Genomic DNA, 17239 nt, shown 5'->3' on the forward strand with positions numbered 1-17239 from the left:
ACCCCCACTACAGCCCCCTTCCTTTTCCCGGTGAACAATCTCGCGAGAGCCCGGTCCCGCGCGCGCTGGGGGGAGGCGCCGGACGTGGGTGTCTCGGTTTCCTGGCAGCTCCCGGAAGCGGAACGAACCGTCACGGTCACCATGGCGGCGGCGCGCGGGGCTCTCCGGCTCCTGTTGTTGCTGCTGACGCTGATGGCGGCGGCGCTCTGCGTCCCCGAGAACGGCACTCAGGAGGTCCCCGCTATGGGTGAGACACCCCGGGCCCATTCGCTACTGGGGGAGGCGGGAGGGGGCCGCTCCGCTGGGGGGGGTCTGTGGAGTGGCGGGGCCGGGGGTTGGTTTTGGGCCTTGTCTCATCCAGGTCTCCAATTGCCGCACGGTGCGCGCCCGCGGTAAACCTCCCATTGACTTCCCTGGCGCGGGGGCCCCGGGTGCGAGGGAGGGGGAGCGGGAGCGCTGTGGGGTTATTGCCCCAAGTGGCTGCTGCAAATAGCAGCCATAATCTGTGTGCTTTGTTGGCAGTTCCAGCAACCACAAGCTCTCCAGAATCCCACACCAGCCAGGCAGCTGCGAAAAAGCCATCTGAGGGGAGCCAGGAGAACAATACCCCTACGGAGGAGGCAAAGCAGGAGAAGAAGGAGCCAACGGAGGAGGCAAAGCAGGAGAAGAAGGAGCCAACGGAGGAGGCAAAGCAGGAGAAGAAGGAGCCAACGGAGGAGGCAAAGCAGGAGAAGAAGGAGCCAACGGAGGAGGAGAAGGCAGATGACGGCACTAGTGATGAGGCTGTTCTTGAAAATGTGGACCCCACTGGTGGGGAGAAGATGAATGAAGCTGCTCAGCCTGATGAGGGGAGGAAGGAGAGTGCCCCTGCTGCTGCCCCCAAAGATGAATCAGAGAGTAGCCACTTCTTTGCCTACCTGGTGACCGCAGCCATTGTCGTTGCTGCTTTGTACATCGCTTATCACAATAAGCGGAAGGTGAGCTTTTCTGGATGTGATGTGTGCCCCATCTGCTTCAGGGCTTTATCAGTGCTAGGGGACGTAGAGAGCATTTCCTTGCAGTTAGACCAGTGCTGTCACAAGCAGGAGATTGGTGCTTCCTTCTCGTACTGCCAGGAAGGGTCTTGAATTTTTGATCCAAAACATCAAAGTTTCCAAAGTGTTTTGTTACTCATGTTCTTCCTTTCCCTGCTTCTGGCTGGGGTGGAAGAAAGCTTTTCAATACACTGACCTATCTTTGGGTTTTCTGTTGTTGGGGTTTTCTCCAACCCTCAAGTCCTGTTGGGATGAGCAACGAGAGTGTTGTACCCAGGGGAGGGTCTTAAGTCTTTGTGAAAACCATGTGGTCTTAGTCCTGGTGCTCATCTCCAGGTGTGGAACTGGGGTGGGAAGGAATGAGAGGAGTAGCAGTTAAGATGCTTTTTCCTGTTGACTGCTCCTTTTCTCTTCGGTCTAAATTTCTTTAGATGCTGAGAAGTGTCCAGCTAGGAGGCTGGACTGTAGTTTAATGCATAGTGCTCATAATGCGTTAGGGTTGCTTCAGGCTGGCATAGAGACATGGCCTAGACTAGCTGAAGATCATTCTTCATTGAGGTAACCTAGTAGACCTTCCTGAGTGTTATCGTGCCAGCAGCACCTTGATCCATACAGTGCAGTCTCTCTCCTATGTGCATATGACCCAGGCTTTTAAAAGCTTTAATACTAGTAAGAAAATCCTATTTGCATTTCCTTATTGTCTGTGCAGAAAGCAGTAACCTTAAATTGAGGAGTCTGGTTCAGGAAGCACCTGCTAGGAGAAATGTGGTAAGGAAAGGGACTCTTCCAGTGTGGACTGGAGATAGTGATCCATCAGGGCAGACTGCAGTGTTCTGTATCCAGCCTGACACTCCTGGCCTGGTTCAGAAGGCCACTAAAACATATGGGGGAAAGCCGACTGCTGCAGAGGAGCGTGTGGATCGGACACAGGCTTCTCTTAGGGGAGAGTCTGATGATAGAGAATCTCCAGGTTATAGTCAGGAGCAGAGGACTGAAAAGTATAATGTAAGGGCCAGATCAGATGATAAACAGTCACATAAAAAAGAATCTGGCACATCAGAAAAAGGCAGGCTAATAAACAGGGACAAGTTTTTAAAGTGCTTGTACACAAATGCCAGAAGTCTAAATAATAAGATGGGTGAACTAGAGTGCCTTGTGATAAAGGAGGATATAGATATAATAGGCATCACAGAAACCTGGTGGACTGAGAGCAACCAGTGGGACACAATCATTCCGGGGTACAAAATATATCGGAAGGACAGAACAGGTCGTGCAGGGGGAGGAGTGGCACTATATGTGAAAGAAAGTGTAGATTCAAATGAAGTAAAAATCTTAAGCGAATCCACATGTTCCATAGAGTCTCTATGGATAGAAATTTCATGCTCTAGTAAAAATATAACATTAGGGATATATTATCGACCACCTGACCAGGACAGTAATAGTGATGATGAAATGCTAAGGGAAATTAGAGAGGCTATCAAAATTAAGAACACAATGATAGTGGGGGATTTCAATTATCCCCATATTGACTGGGAACATTTCACTTCAGGACGAAATGCAGAGATAAAATTTCTCGATACTTTAAATGACTGCTTCATGGAGCAGCTGGTACGGGAACCCACAAGGGGAGAGGCAACTCTAGATTTAATCCTGAGTGGAGCTCAGGAGCTGGTCCAAGAGGTTGGACCGCTTGGAAATAGTGACCATAATACAATAGCATTCAACATCGCTGTGGTGGGAAGAACACAACTGCCCAACACTGTGGCATTTAATTTCAAAAGGGGGAACTATACAAAAATGAGGGGGTTAGTTAGACAAAAGTTAAAAGGTACAGTGACTAAAGTGAAATCCCTGCAAGTTGCATGGGCCCTTTTTAAAGACATCATAATAGAGGCCCAACTTCAATGTATACCCCAAATTAAGAAAAACAGTAAAAGAACTAAAAAAGAGCCACCGTGGCTTAACAACCATGTAAAAGAAGCAGTGAGAGATAAAAAGACTTCCTTTAAAAAGTGGAAGTCAAATCCCAGTGAGGCAAATAGAAAGGAGCACAAACACTGCCAACTTAAGTGCAAGAGTGTAATAAGAAAAGCCAAAGAGGAGTTTGAAGAACGGCTAGCCAAAAACTCCAAAGGTAATAACAAAATGTTTTTTAAGTACATCAGAAGCAGGAAGCCTGCTAAACAACCAGTGGGGCCCCTTGACGATCGAAATACAAAAGGAGCGCTTAAAGACAATAAAGTCATTGCGGAGAAACTAAATGGATTCTTTGCTTCAGTCTTCACGGCTGAGGATGTTAGGGAGATTCCCAAACCTGAGCTGGCTTTTGTAGGTGACAAATCTGAGGAACTGTCACAGATTGAAGTGTCACTAGAGGAGGTTTTGGAATTAATTGATAAACTGAACATTAACAAGTCACCGGGACCAGATGGCATTCACCCAAGAGTTCTGAAAGAACTCAAATGTGAAGTTGCGGAACTATTAACTAAGGTTTGTAATCTGTCCTTTAAATCGGCTTCGGTACCCAATGACTGGAAGTTAGCTAATGTAACGCCAATATTTAAAAAGGGCTCTAAGGGTGATCCCGGCAATTACAGACCGGTAAGTCTAACATCGGTACCGGGCAAATTAGTTGAAACAATAGTAAAGAATAAAATTGTCAGACTGGATAAAAGGGGACTGGATAAATTCATGGTGGCTAAGTCCATAAATGGCTATTAGCCAGAATGGGTAAGAATGGTGTCCCTAGCCTCTGTTCGTCAGAGGATGGAGATGGATGGCAGGAGAGAGATCACTTGATCATTGTCTGTTAGATTCACTCCCTCTGGGGCACCTGGCATTGGCCACTGTCGGTAGACAGATACTGGGCTAGATGGACCTTTGGTCTGACCCAGTACAGCCTTTCTTATGTTCTTATGCTGTGTGGTTGTTTGCAGTTTCTGTTTGACTTACAGCAAGGAGAGGCCAGACATGTTACAGTATTTCACTCATGCCTCTGTCTGGTATCCTGTTTTCCTGGGTGGCTGAAGAGGTTGAGACCTGAAAGGGGTGACTTGATTATGGTTTTGGAGTTTTGGTGGGGAACATCCTGCCTATTGGGTTGTGTGGGGCTTTTTGCTGTGGGGTTTGCCAGTGATGGTCATAAATAGCGTCAAAGGCACCTACAGTAGCGGATGGGTGCTCTCTTTGTTCTAAATTCCAAGAAATAAATTACATTCAAAACGCTATTACAGTTTCTTTGCAAAGGGCTAGTCTGCCCTGAAAACTTACATCAGCATAGCTGTGTCTCTTGGGAGTGTGAAAAATCCACCCCCCTGAGAGACATAGTTAAGCCGACCTAACCCCCATTGTAGACAGTGCTAGGTTGACAGAAGAATTCTGTCGACCTAGCTACCGCCTGTTGGGAAAGTGAATTGACTACAGTGGTAGGATGCTGTAGAATGTCTGTACTGAAGCGCTACAGGGGTGGGTGCAGCTGCAGCTTTGCTTTTGTAGTGCTTTAAATGTAGACATAGCCAAAGATTTTATACCTTTTTAAATCCCAAATGTTAGAAATTCTGAAAACGAACGATAAAGGGGTTTTGCCTGGTCCCTGCTCTTGTACATTCCTTCACTGCTCACTGTCATCCCATTTAACGTGTCTTCTAAGAAAATGTGGAAAGTTCAAAACAACAAATTAAAAAGTGACCTCATGTTTTTTTATTCAGGGGATCCACTTTCCATAATGTAGCGACTTGTGTTCACCTTTTTGCATTTTTCTGTAAATCATATTGGGAAGCAGTGTAAGCTGAGTGGGGCAGTAGTGAATAAAGAGGAATTATATGGCAGCGTGGTACTGGACATATCTCTTAGTTTAATAGGCTGGCAGTGTTCTGTGAACTCCTTTCGTTAACAAATGGAGTTGGTCCCCATGGAAGATGCATTATTGTCAGTCTTAATCGTTCAAAAATAACTAGATTGACTTTCAAGTCGTCATTTTAAAAAATAAATCTTGGGTTCTTATTTGCTTTCTGATATGTGGGAACCTTTAGGTTCACGTTTTCAAGCTTTTCACCACAATCATGGCTAGAAAATTGCTCTTTAATTACAATCAAAGCTGCGATTCTCATGTAATATGACTCTACAAGACATGGGGGCTTAAAGAAAAACATATCTTAAGACTTGTGAGAATTGGCAACACTGGCTCCTGCTGAGTCATTGTGTATGGTGTCGTCATACCCAGATAAAGAATGTGGGGGAGGCTCTTTGGAGAGTGACGAAACCTCTGGTGTGGGTTAGGCAGTCCTGAATTTGGAAATCTAGGAGCTGCCAATGCTGGGGAAAATAGGCTTTGGTCAGGTGAGATGTTTCATTGCTAGGAGAGTGAAACACAAGAGCAGAACTAACTGTCCCTGAAGTGGGAAAAGAGGATACATATAATGCCTGTAGTTCTGCATCAGTTCTTTTCAACCACCACAAAATGTGGTAACCTCTCAGGATTTGCTTGCTGATTTATTTCCTTCTCTTTCTGTCTTCAAAGATCATTGCTTTTGCTCTGGAAGGAAAACGATCAAAACTACCCCGGCGGCCCAAATCCAGTGAATATCAGAGACTGGATCAAAAGGTAAGAGTGAATCGGGTCTTGATCTAACAAACCATCAGATAGGCAGGGCTTGAAAATGAACTCAGCCGTCTTTTGCCAATAGCCAGTAACTTTGGGGAGTAGGTGCAGTACTGCCTATTGTTGCTTTGTGCTGTGCCAGCTGAGAAGCAAGTGCAGCAGCTGGACTCCACCAAGCCAGGGCCAGTCATGAAGCTGATGGGAAGCCAGCTTTGGCGAGAAGGTTTTTGGTAATGGCCCTGCCCTTAGTCTGACGAGGCTTTGTTCTGCCCATTTAAGTTATCTTTTGTTTTCAACATGCCATCCCTGAAAAGGGAAGTATCTGTGCTGATGGTTGGTCTTGTGGGCCCTACGGCAAAGAGCCTGATTTCTCACCTGATGTAAATCAGCAGTCTACACCAACTGAGGATCTGACCCACAGGATCCTGGAGGCTCCTTAAGGCACTGGAGGCTGATGGGGATCAGCAGGGCAGGAGCTGCTAAGCCTTGCTGTGAAGCCATTGTCATAACCTTTTCCAGCAGATGGAAATGCACTGAAACCTATTTAGTAGGTTCCTATCAATTCAGCGCCCCCATAGTTTTGCCCCCCCAGCCCTCATCCCTCTGTCCACTCCACACACCCCCAGCCCCCCAGTAGTTCTCTCCCCCCTCCCCCCCAGCCTCACTTCTGATCCTTGGGTTCTTCACCTCCTCCCAGGCTGGGGAGGGGGTTTTCAGTTCCCTCTCCCCCTTGCAAGCTGTGGCGGGGGGAAGGAGGGGCAGCACCAAGGGCTCTGTACCTCCCTGCCACTTCCCTGGCCATATGCTGCAGGGGAAGGGAAGAAGCAGAAGAGCCATTCCTGTCTGCAGAAGGGGAGTGGGGAGGAAGGAGTGGAGCTTTCCTGAGCACCTGAGCTCATTCTGCTCCCTCTGTCCCCCTCCCCTCCTGTTAGAAGAGGGGAGGGGAAGAGGTGAGAGAGAGCGAGCACTCTGCTTTTGGAAACCACTGCCCTAGATCTAGGGAAATTTAGCACTGCACTGAACTTCGCTTACCCTCGTATAGTCAAATATGAAGCATGTATAATGAGTCAGGTGCAGAAAAAAGGAAAAGCAGAGAAAAACTGCAGAACAAGAAGCAGCAGGAAGAACTTTAGAATGTCTGGATGGAAGCCGGGGAGTGGGGAAGGAGAGAGAGACTGCAATCCTCCAGGTCCTGGCCTAGATGAAGTGGAGGAGGAGGATGAACATGAGCCATCTCATTTTTCTGTTGAGAACATTTGTTCAAGTGCAGGGCCTGTAAAACAGGATGGCATTGATAGACTTGTGCTTCATGACTGGAAGATTAAAAATCCATCCAGAAAGGGATACAAAAGGAAAACAATTTCCCAATATACTTCTCTCCTGCACTCTTCCTAATGGAGAAAAAGTGGGACATGACTGGATAGCAGTGATACAGCATGCTGTTCACTGCATTCCATGTCTACTGTTCCCCTGGATGCAACAACTCAAGGGTGTTCTCCCAGGCTTAGCCATGCTAACTGAGTAGACTGCAGATCGCAGCTGGCACCAGCTGTGTAAGTGAATCCCTGACCATGAAAAAACAGCATCATGCAGAACACGCTATGTGAAATGGATGGAAACAAGAAGACTGAAAGGTGATAAAACCCTCCCCTTGTTGTTAGAGACAATTTTTGGAAATAAAAAAGAAAAGTGGAAGAAAGTTCTGAAGCGTATTTTAGATGTTGTGTTGTTCTTAGAGAACAAGGATTAGCTTTCTGTGGCACAAGTTACAAGCTAGGTGATAAATCCAAGGGTAATTTCTTGGCTATTATTGAGTTGTTAGCCAAATATAACCAGTTTTTGGGTGACTATGTGAAGAAGGCACAGGTGCAACATCAGAGAGTTCAATCCTACTTACCCCCTGAGACCCAAAAGGAATATATTCAAGAACGTGTAGGGTAAGTCATGAAAACAATCCTGGTGTGAGGTTAAAGAGGTCAAGTACTTTTCAGTAATTTCCATTGTAACTCCAGACACCTCACATGAGGAACAAACACTGTTGATCAGATATGTTCATCAAATACCTGCTGGTAACTTTGTGATTCAGGAATGTTTTTTGTGCTTCAGATTTTACCAAGAAGACTGGTGAGGAAATAGCAGAAATGATTCACAATGCTATAGTCAAACATAGATTAGATTTCCAGGGCTGTTGTGGACAAGCTTTTGATAATGGTGCTAATATGGCAGGAAATATTCCTGAGCTCAGGCAGTGCTTCAACATACTCCTCAGGCATTTTTTCCCACAATATGCATTGCATAGGCCAGTGGTTGTCAACCAGGGGTATGCAGAGGTCTTCCAGGGGGTACATCAACTCATCTAGATATTTGCCTAGTTTTACAACAGGCTACATAAAAAGCACTAGTGAAGTCAGTGCAAACTAAAATTTAATAGACAAAATGAGAAAGTCAGCAATAGTGAGCGGTAAGCAGAAGAGAAACTTGCCGCCACAACAAGACAGATCAGACTCCTGAAGGAGGTACAGTAGTCTGGAAAGTTGAAACTCACTGGCGTAGGCTGAACTTGGTAGGTGCTGGTTCGGCGGAGTCATTGATTGTAGTATGTTCTTTGGCTGTCTTCAGTCATTCTACAATGTTCCGTGCAAGTCCACAGCGATGTGAAATTTTGAAGAAAAATGTTTGATTCGCTCCATTCAATGTCTGGTACAGAGTAGGCTGCATGTGTGCCAAGAACCTGAAAGACTTACAGGTGGCATTGAACAAATTCTCTGAATTAAGCCTGGCTGCCAAAACCAGAAATGATATTGCTGGGCTAGTAAAATACATGTCAAAATTTAAATATTCTACTTGCCTCAGTTTGACTGAAAATTCTACACCCAATCAATGAACAGAACCTGCTTCTTCAGCACTGAGATGATACACTTGATGTTGAAAGATAACATCGAAGGCATCTCACTAAATTGGCACAATTATGAGAAAAATGGAACAAAATTTATATTGAATCTGTGCATGTTGCAGCTAACCTTGGCATCGATCCTCCAGGGGATCCACCCATCCAAAAACAGAGGTGATGACTCAGGAGATCAAGACAAGCTTGGAAAGGACTATCTTTGAGACAATGTTTTCTTTTGCATTATGGACTCTATCATAGGTGGCCTCAAAGTGGCTTGCTGCACTCACCTGAATCTGTCAAAAATTTGAATTTCTATTGACCTTTCTTGAAAAGGTGAAGTTGCTCTCACTGACATTCTGACTCTTTATTCTACTTCTACCTCTGGTGATATAAAAGAGGAATTAGTGTTTCTGAAATGCATTTATAAGGAAAACATTGGCCCAAATACTGTCACCACTTGGTTTATTAAATAAGTTGCATGAAGTCTCTGCGGAACCTTTTCCCCAACCTGATGGTTGCACTTTGTATATTTTGCTTCATACCAGCCTCTGTGGCCAGTGCAGAAAGTGTGCTCAGACATATGAGGAAGTACCAGCATGCAACTATAGTTCAGTCTTGAATTAATGGCCTAGCAGCTCTTGCAATTGAAAGTGCTCTGGCAAGATTGGTCAGTTTCAGTTATTCATTTGCTATTAAAAAAAAAAAAAGGAAGAAAAGCACTGTTATAAGTTGAAATTTTTAATCATACAGAAACTGTTTATTCTTCTAGCTTCTTTACTGCATTCTTTATCGTAGACTGACAAGTGTTCTCTTCGCTGCTAAGCAGCTTGTTCTTCAGTCTTATATTGTCTCTTGGTCTCCACTTCCAGTTCACTTGTTCTCTGCTTCTCCCCATGTCCCTCTGTATCATGCACTCTCTTTTTTCCATACCCTTGTTCCATATGTCTGTCTTTTCTTCATTGGTATCCTTTGTCCCCATGTGTCCCCCCGAGCTCCTGGTGCATGTGTCAGCCTATGTCTTTTGTCCCATCCCCATTGATGCTGCAGCACTCTACAGTCCCCTTCTGCTTGTCCCAGAGTATCCTTAATCTGAGGCCAGGAAGTACAGCTCCAAATCCCCCTCCCACATCATGCCCCTTTTGGATTCTTGCCCTGCCTTATTTTCCTCTAGTTTCTTACTCATGCCTCCCTGCCTCTGGTTCAGGCCAGCAGCTGCTGGGGAAAACCCTGGTTGGCAGCAGGTGAGTTCATAAACAATGCCATGTATGAACTTTGTACCTAGTAATCCCATCTCTAGCCCTCACCAGAATACTCCGAGTCTCAGCAGGGAGGTTGATGGGAGAGCTGCAGGAGAAAGGCAAAAAGCTGGAGACTTCACTCAAAGGGGCCCTGCTCCTTCAGTCCTCTCTCTTCAAGTGGCTTCCCCTTTCTTGCTGGTTCACTCTCCCCAGCAATTTCCCTTCCCCTCAGCAGCTTCCTGGCAAGCCGAGGCCTGGCTCCCTTCCTGGAATTGGAAGCAGCAGGTGGCAGATTTGATTCAGCTCCAATCTCAGTTTTCATAGCTGCCAGACGCCAATCCCTGGCAAACAGCGCTCAGATCTTTGTCCCTGGGGCTGCAGCCAGGAGGTAGGTCCAGTGTGGGGGTTCAAGGGAGACAAAGGTTTAAAAAAAACAAACAAACCCAAACTTTCCCCAATTCAAAACCTGCAATATTCAGATCACAACCTGAATATGAAAAGTGTCACTGGCATAAAAAGTGCATGAAGCACACTTGAAAAGACAGTAGTCCAGTGAAAAATGTCACTTCACCCAGTTGGTCTGTTCCCTCACCTAGCAGCCAGGCCAGTTGCCTTTAATGCCACAAATAAGGTGGTATTGCTCGATGCACCGCAGAGCTAACAAGGAGCAAATGCAGTTTTGAGAATCAGCTGGCACCTCTTCCTTATTGTGCAGCGCTAATTGTCATACGTCAGAGCAACCGCACCTCTATTTCCCCTCGTTTGTCCAGCAAGGGCTCCCCCTCTCAGGCTCCTGGCTCCCCAGCAATTGGCTGTCATGGGTGGAGACACACGTCTGTCTCCCTTCTGACTGGGATGTTTCCAGGCTGCACAGACCCCAGGCTGGACTGTGAAATCCCAGCAAAAGACAGGCTGTCTATGCGGGCTTTTTGTGCCTTCTCTTCAGAGATGGTACACCGTGTAATTGCCAAAGGTATAAGTTACCACTCAGCTGTTTCTAAGCAAGCACATTTTATTCTTAAGGTAAAAGCATGACAGAGAAAACATTACAAACAATAAAAGAACCTGCACACATGCTAATAAGCCTACCAGAGATCACCCCCTTCTTCTGGTTGGTGATTAGTCTTTCAGACCTAGGGTGACCAGATGTCCCGATTTTATAGGGACAGTCCTGATATTAAGGGCTTTTTCTTTTATAGGCGCCTATTACCTCCCACCCCCGTCCCGATTTTTCACATTTGCTATCTGGTCACCCTATTCAGACCCCACACAGGTTTTTCTTGTGGTCACCAGTTCAGCATAGCTTCAGCTCAGAACAAGCACTCTGTGAGTCACTCGGTTATCCAGTCAGGGTCTATGAAGAGTATTTCCCAGCAAATCCACTTCAAATGTATTGTCACAAAAGGTCCTTTGAAGTTCCTAATACTTCCCAGGGATTTCATTAAGCACATTTCTTAGAGAAGTTGCATACAGTTCCACAATAACTCATAAACAATTGCATTTTTAACACAATGGACCCCTAAAATACTTAATTCAATAAAGTTGAACTTAATTCCTTAAGATTGTCCAGGATATTGTCATATCTGTCACACTAATAAATTCCTTACTACGTTCTAGTCATTCTCAGTGGGCTTACAGCCCTGTGTGCCTCAGTGTTGCACACATCACCAAGGGTGTAATTTGGCTTGTTGAATCTTTATTACCGGTGAGGATGCGCAGGAAGGAAATCACCCAGGTTGAATCTGCTGGGCTGCCAGTTAGAAAAGTCATCTCTTTATTTGAAACTGAATCAGAGAGCGGAGAAATCTAGAGCCCTATGGTGCCATTTTTACAGTAACTTTTCAGAATAGTGCGTGCGGAAAAGCTGCTCTGACAAACGATTGAAAACTCTCTCCTTTTTGTCTTCAGATCTAAATTTTCCCCAGAAATTCCTCCACACTGCTGACTCGGGTAAGCACCGCTGAAAATGAAGATACAAGGAAGTCCTGTGATTCCCAGCAGAACAGCTCTGAATCCCTCCAGGTCTTGGAGTGTGGGAAGAAGAGAAGTGCTTTTAGTTTTGCACCTGCACTTTGGTAACACTGACTCCTCAGTCTCTAAATATTTTCTCCCTTGCCAGCTGGCTGATGATGAGCTAGTTTCCAGCTCTGGTCTCTTGCTTTCATATTGTGATGTCAGGAAAGCCAAGAGAAGACCCAACAAGTGGCAAAAAATTTTGTGCCCAGACGATATGGATTTTACCTTCTGCTGTATTGACACACAGGTCTCTGTTTAGGAGACCTGCCTGCTGAATGAGCCTTCTGATTCTCTTTCTCTAGATTCATGGAGCAGTCTTTATAACCAGCCTGGTTGGTCTTGTAGCTGGCATATGAACATTATCCCTTTCTGTCCATTGTATTTGGACTCTAAAGTTCACATCATGTTTGTTTGCACTAGTTCAGAAATGTTTTTGCCAAGGACTCTTATTTGATCAGTTGTTTGTTCTCTGTGATGAAGACAGTGGTGGAAGTTAACAGCTGATTGTCTCTTAATGCACATCTTTGGAGATGTGGGTGGAATCAACAATCCCTGACCCTTTGAATTTTGCTTGTCCACCTTAAATGCGCTAGCAGACTTGCTGATGGTCTGTTTTTCCTGATGTCATACCCAGAGTTCAGGTGATTGCACTAACGATGAGGAAATATTTAGAGAGTGGATGCTGTGAAAGAATGCAAGGAGTGTGTATGAAGCTCTGTGCCAAGCCTCCATGGCAAAGTCTTAATGAACTTTGCCTCTGTAAGCCTTGCCACCTCCCCCATAGTACTGTCACAGGAACATGGCAATGTTCAGGTGGAAGAAAACATACCCCCTTACCACAAGTCTGTTCTTCAACCCCTAAATTTTCAGCATAGCCTATTCTCTTCAGGACTGAATGGACTCTCCTGCTGATAGAGGTCAGATCAATTGTACTTGCATAAGTTGAATCTACAAGTGTCAATTCCCACTTTGTCTGGGAGGTCCATTTTCTTTATCCTTTGTCAAAGTGCAGAGAGAGAGTGGAAATAGGGCAAGGATGGCTGGTGACTTGGTGCATTGGACAGATGATGGCAGCATTTCATGCCTGTGGTGTGTAGCAGCAGTGTGGCTCCCTTAAGCAGACGGCTATGAAATGGATGTCTTTACAAGGCATTGTATTTGCACAATGTGGAGAGCTGTGCAATATGGGCTCTGGCCTATGTCATTCATTCCTCAAACTGGGAGTGCTGTTATGCCGTCGTGCACTGCAGCGCCCCCACAGAGCCCAGGAGAGAGGCTTGTTAGGCTAGTGCAGAAATATTTCCTCCCAAGTAGATGGCAGATTGAAAATATACAGAAAGGGATTTATTCGGTGTAACAATATCTTCCCGCAGAGTCATCTACAAGATGTCCCCTCTCCTCTTCCCTTTGACCTTGGCCTTCCTCAGCTCTTGAGTTGTGCTTTGTTTAGTTGAACGTACTTATAACCAGCCACTTAATGCAGAGCTGTTACCTGAGTGGTGGTGTGGAACTCTTAGATTCCTTGTCTGCCTAAACCAGGGACTGATGCATACTGATATTGCTTATATTTCTGATACAAGGCCGGGAAAAAGTATTGAACGAGACCCACTATGTATTCATGTCTTTATTTTCATATTCCCAAGGCCTTTATGTTTGAGACAAGGAATGTTTGGGAAATCTGTATATGATGGCTGGCTGGCTTGTTCTTTGTGGCTGTTTTCTTTATTTCTCGGTTCTGAGTTTTACAGAAAAATTGCTGTGACACACAACTGCATAGGAGGAAACTTAGAATACATATTGAAGCCCGGATGTGAAAAACCACATCCTCATTTTCAATGCACTTGTCAGCTGATTGAGGCATAGGGAAGAACCTTGCCTCCATCTTGCGCAAATTGCTGTTTAGTAGTTGAGTTACTTCCCTTTGCATGTTCCAGAAATGGTGGTTGAGGCAAACCTTCCCCAATCTCTTCGTCCTTGGTGTCTACAGCATTTGGTCACCTGCAGCAACACTACTAGACTGCAGTAATACTTAAGACTGCATCTGGGCTAAGAAATCTCCACATTTGGACATTAAAGCCAGAGCTGATATTTTCAGTTTCATTTTCCACAGAGGAGGGAGAGGGATGTGTATTCAGAGCTTAACTTATTTAAAAAAGAAAACCAAAGCAACTTACTTTTACTGAAAGACATTAGCTGAAGTGTGTGTGTGCGTGTTTGATTGTGGGGGGGAATCATATATTTGTTTAAATCTATTTGGAAGCTGCCCCTAAGAGAAATGACTTTTCTGGACTCTGATATGAGAGATCCTCCCAGGAGCCATTTTTTGGGAGGTGGGGGGGAGCATCCTGCTCTCAGGAGGATAAACAGGTCCTGGAATGTAACCTCTGAAGGAAATGCACCTTCTCAAAGGCAGGGAACTTGTGTGCAACATAACTGCTATTTATTTTAAAGACGACACAACATGTTTCAGGACGCCTGTGATGCTGTGTTCTATCGCCCATTTATTTAAGGGGTGCAGAATTTGAGGCTGTGATTTCACATGTTTTTATGATAGAGGCAAAAACTTGAAGACATGATAAATGTTGCAATTCTTAGCCATGCCTGCTTGCTTTCCTGGGAATTCCTGTTTTTATTTTTTACCTGCTTTGTTCCCCTTTGAATCAGAAAACATTTTGGAAGGATTTGTACCAAGCCTGTTTGTTTTGTCATGGAATCTGGAGGCCTCCTTACTTCAGCCTCTTCAACTGACTGTTTTATTTTAATCTGAAAATCTTCCTGTTTTCTTTTGGAAATGCAGCCTCATAAATGTTCCTGCAGGCATGGGCTAATGAGGAGCCCTGTGCGAGCCAGGGCCCTTCTGTCTATGTACTGTTAGCAACACAGTCTGGTCTGTGCCAAGAGAACTAAGATACAGGGATAGTTCCTACGCATCTGTCAGACTAACGAGAATGTCCATAGCTTGCGTGTAGGAGCATTTTCCAGTTAGCAGCAGTTTGCCATGTGTCTGGCGTGTGTGCTGGCTCAACAGACATGCATAGCACACAATACGTGCAAACTTCACAGGGTAGTAAAGACACCGCATGTGGCCAGGAACAGTCGGTATTTATATGACCGCTCTTAACGTGGATCTCTGCAGCTACTGTGTTGTTCATACCCATAGAAGCAGCTCTTCAAATGTGGTGCAGCTCTGTACATTTCCAAGCTATTGGTGAAAGACTATTGGTGAAGGATTCAAACATAGTCCCCTCCTGTTATCCTCTCAATTTGAGTGTGTACTATTACTAATGACAGTTGCTATAATTCTCGAATTGTATGAAATCTCTGCAAATGATCTCCATGTTTCATTGATTTCTGTGGTATTAAACTTTATGTAAGATATTCTACAAGTCTTAAACAGGTAAAGGTACGAATCGTTTCTGCTGTGTTCAGAGATGGCACAAACTTCAAACTAACAGTCTGCTGGATACATTTCTTTCCAAATGTCATTACTCTGCTAGGCCAGCTACATTCCCAGGCTGACTTCATGAGTTGTTTGGTTTCTACTGCGGTAAAATGAGACTCGCTTTGAAGAATCCGAATTTTCTAATCCTTTGTACTTTTCTGTATGGTGAAGTCAATAAATGGACACAATAAAGAAATGTAATTTCACCCTTCTATATACGGCCTGCCTCATTTAAAACCTCAGAACAGCAACGCAGGTTGGGTTATTCTATTGTCTGAATTCTAGGCTAGATCTGATGCCCGTAAGGGCAGTTGGATTCCCCATCTGCCTCCTGCCTGTAACAGACCAGATGTTGGTTGTGAACACTTTATTAGGATTGTTTAATTTATTGCAGTCTCCTAGCACTGTGCAAAATCAGTATTGTCTTGCTGATCCCAACCATCTGCTGAGTTGAAAATAAAATCCAGTCCAACAAATTTTCATGCTCTAACCCCTACATTCCAGTCTTTCACCCTCTTAGGCTGCTTAATCAAATAATCCCAATTTTTTTACCACAAGCTCAGTAATGCACTAGAATTTAAACTACACATAAACCCGGCTAGGGCAGAGCAGGGCTGGACAGAGTTTACCTTAAACACATTTACTTTTAGTTTCAACAGAGTGTACAACAGAACCACCCAAGACAAGACTTGGCAATGAAGGGGCTTTGATGGATGGCACACTACACTGATGGTAGTGGAAATGTGCTCTCCTTTCATGTCGAGTTTTGATCTGGTGGAGAAATCTTTCCCATAGTGCTGGTGGTGTGGGCTCTGGGGTGAGGCCATAGATGAGGGGTTTGGAGTGCAGGAGTATGGGCTCCAGGGGGGAGTTTGGGTGCAGGAGGGGACTCTGGGCTGGGGTAGGTGGTTGGGGGTGCAGGAGGAGGTTTGGGATGCAGGGTCCCGGCGGCTCCTGGGAAGCGGCCACCAGGTCCTTGCAGCCCCTAGGTGGCTCCATTAAGATGTGCCATCTAAACCAGGCTTGGGGTGTGCACCCTAAAGAGGGATGTATGTACCAGCGTGGCCCTTCCTGCTAAACTGAGAGTTCAGACCCTCCTGAACATCAGATGAAGGGTGCAGTGTGCTTGGGTGAAACTGCCACCTGCTTTTGTATTTGATTTCAATTTGCACAAGCTAACCACTGGCTTCCTGCAATAAACGAGAAGCAAACTCACTTTAAACAGGAGCCCTCTTAGCAACTCGCTTATCTCCCATGCAAACAAAACCATTTGCACTTTGGTCCGGTTTGGCTGTAACTAGCCAAGCTCAGAAAGAGCTGATCAGGTGTTCCACAGTCACAGCAGATGGCAACTCGCCTAGCAGAGGATACTGCTGATCTGTGTATTGACCACACAACTGAGCTGAGGAAAATAAAGCTGAAGCAGAACATTCAAGTAAAAACACTTGGTTGTGAATCGCCTCGTCCGCTGCAAGCTGCCGGCTTAATTTTCTGGGGAGCTTTAGGGTGTAAAATCAAAGAGAGCCTGGGACAGGCAGCCTTATTCCCAGAAACTTTATAATCGTATTTATGGCTGTGGAGCACAGCTAGCGTGAGAAGAACAACTCAAAGATAAGGAAGAAAATTTCCGCTTCCTCACTCAGCTGTGTAGTAACCTCATGAGGAACTTGTGTGGAGCCCTGGTAACTGAAATGTAAGTCACTGAGGGCCAGATGGGCTTCTGAGATACATTGAGCCAGACCCAACCGGTAGCACTGGGGTTGCACAGAGGCCCTTGGGTTTTGGCACAGATACAACCGATCAGCACATGCTGTAGTCTTTGATCCTCACACGCAAAAACGTTAAGGTTCAGGCACTCAGCTGAGCCCTGAGCTCCTCCACCCCCTCTGGAATGGGAGTTTACTTCCCAAAATGCCTGTTGGAAAATGTGGAAATGCAGAGCAAAGGTGACACATCACACACACCGCTGCCTCCCACCCTTAAGTCTGCCTCCTCCCGAATGCCAAGAGTTACTGGGAT

The 17239-nt window shown here is 45.4% G+C and overlaps 1 protein-coding gene across 1 annotated transcript; it reads left to right on the top strand.

The window, feature by feature from the left end:
* Positions 1–77: 77 nt before the first annotated feature.
* TGOLN2 (trans-golgi network protein 2) lies at positions 78–15434 on the top strand. The gene is made up of 4 exons (XM_039526205.1): positions 78–247; positions 523–977; positions 5554–5637; positions 11671–15434. Exons 1-4 carry the CDS (start codon positions 142–144, stop codon positions 11674–11676), a joined length of 651 nt encoding a protein of 216 aa, XP_039382139.1. The 5' UTR covers positions 78–141; the 3' UTR covers positions 11677–15434.
* Positions 15435–17239: the final 1805 nt, after the last annotated feature.

The sequence above is a fragment of the Mauremys reevesii genome, linkage group 2 (genome assembly GCF_016161935.1).
Source record: "Mauremys reevesii isolate NIE-2019 linkage group 2, ASM1616193v1, whole genome shotgun sequence".
NCBI classification, from domain to species: domain Eukaryota; kingdom Metazoa; phylum Chordata; order Testudines; family Geoemydidae; genus Mauremys; species Mauremys reevesii.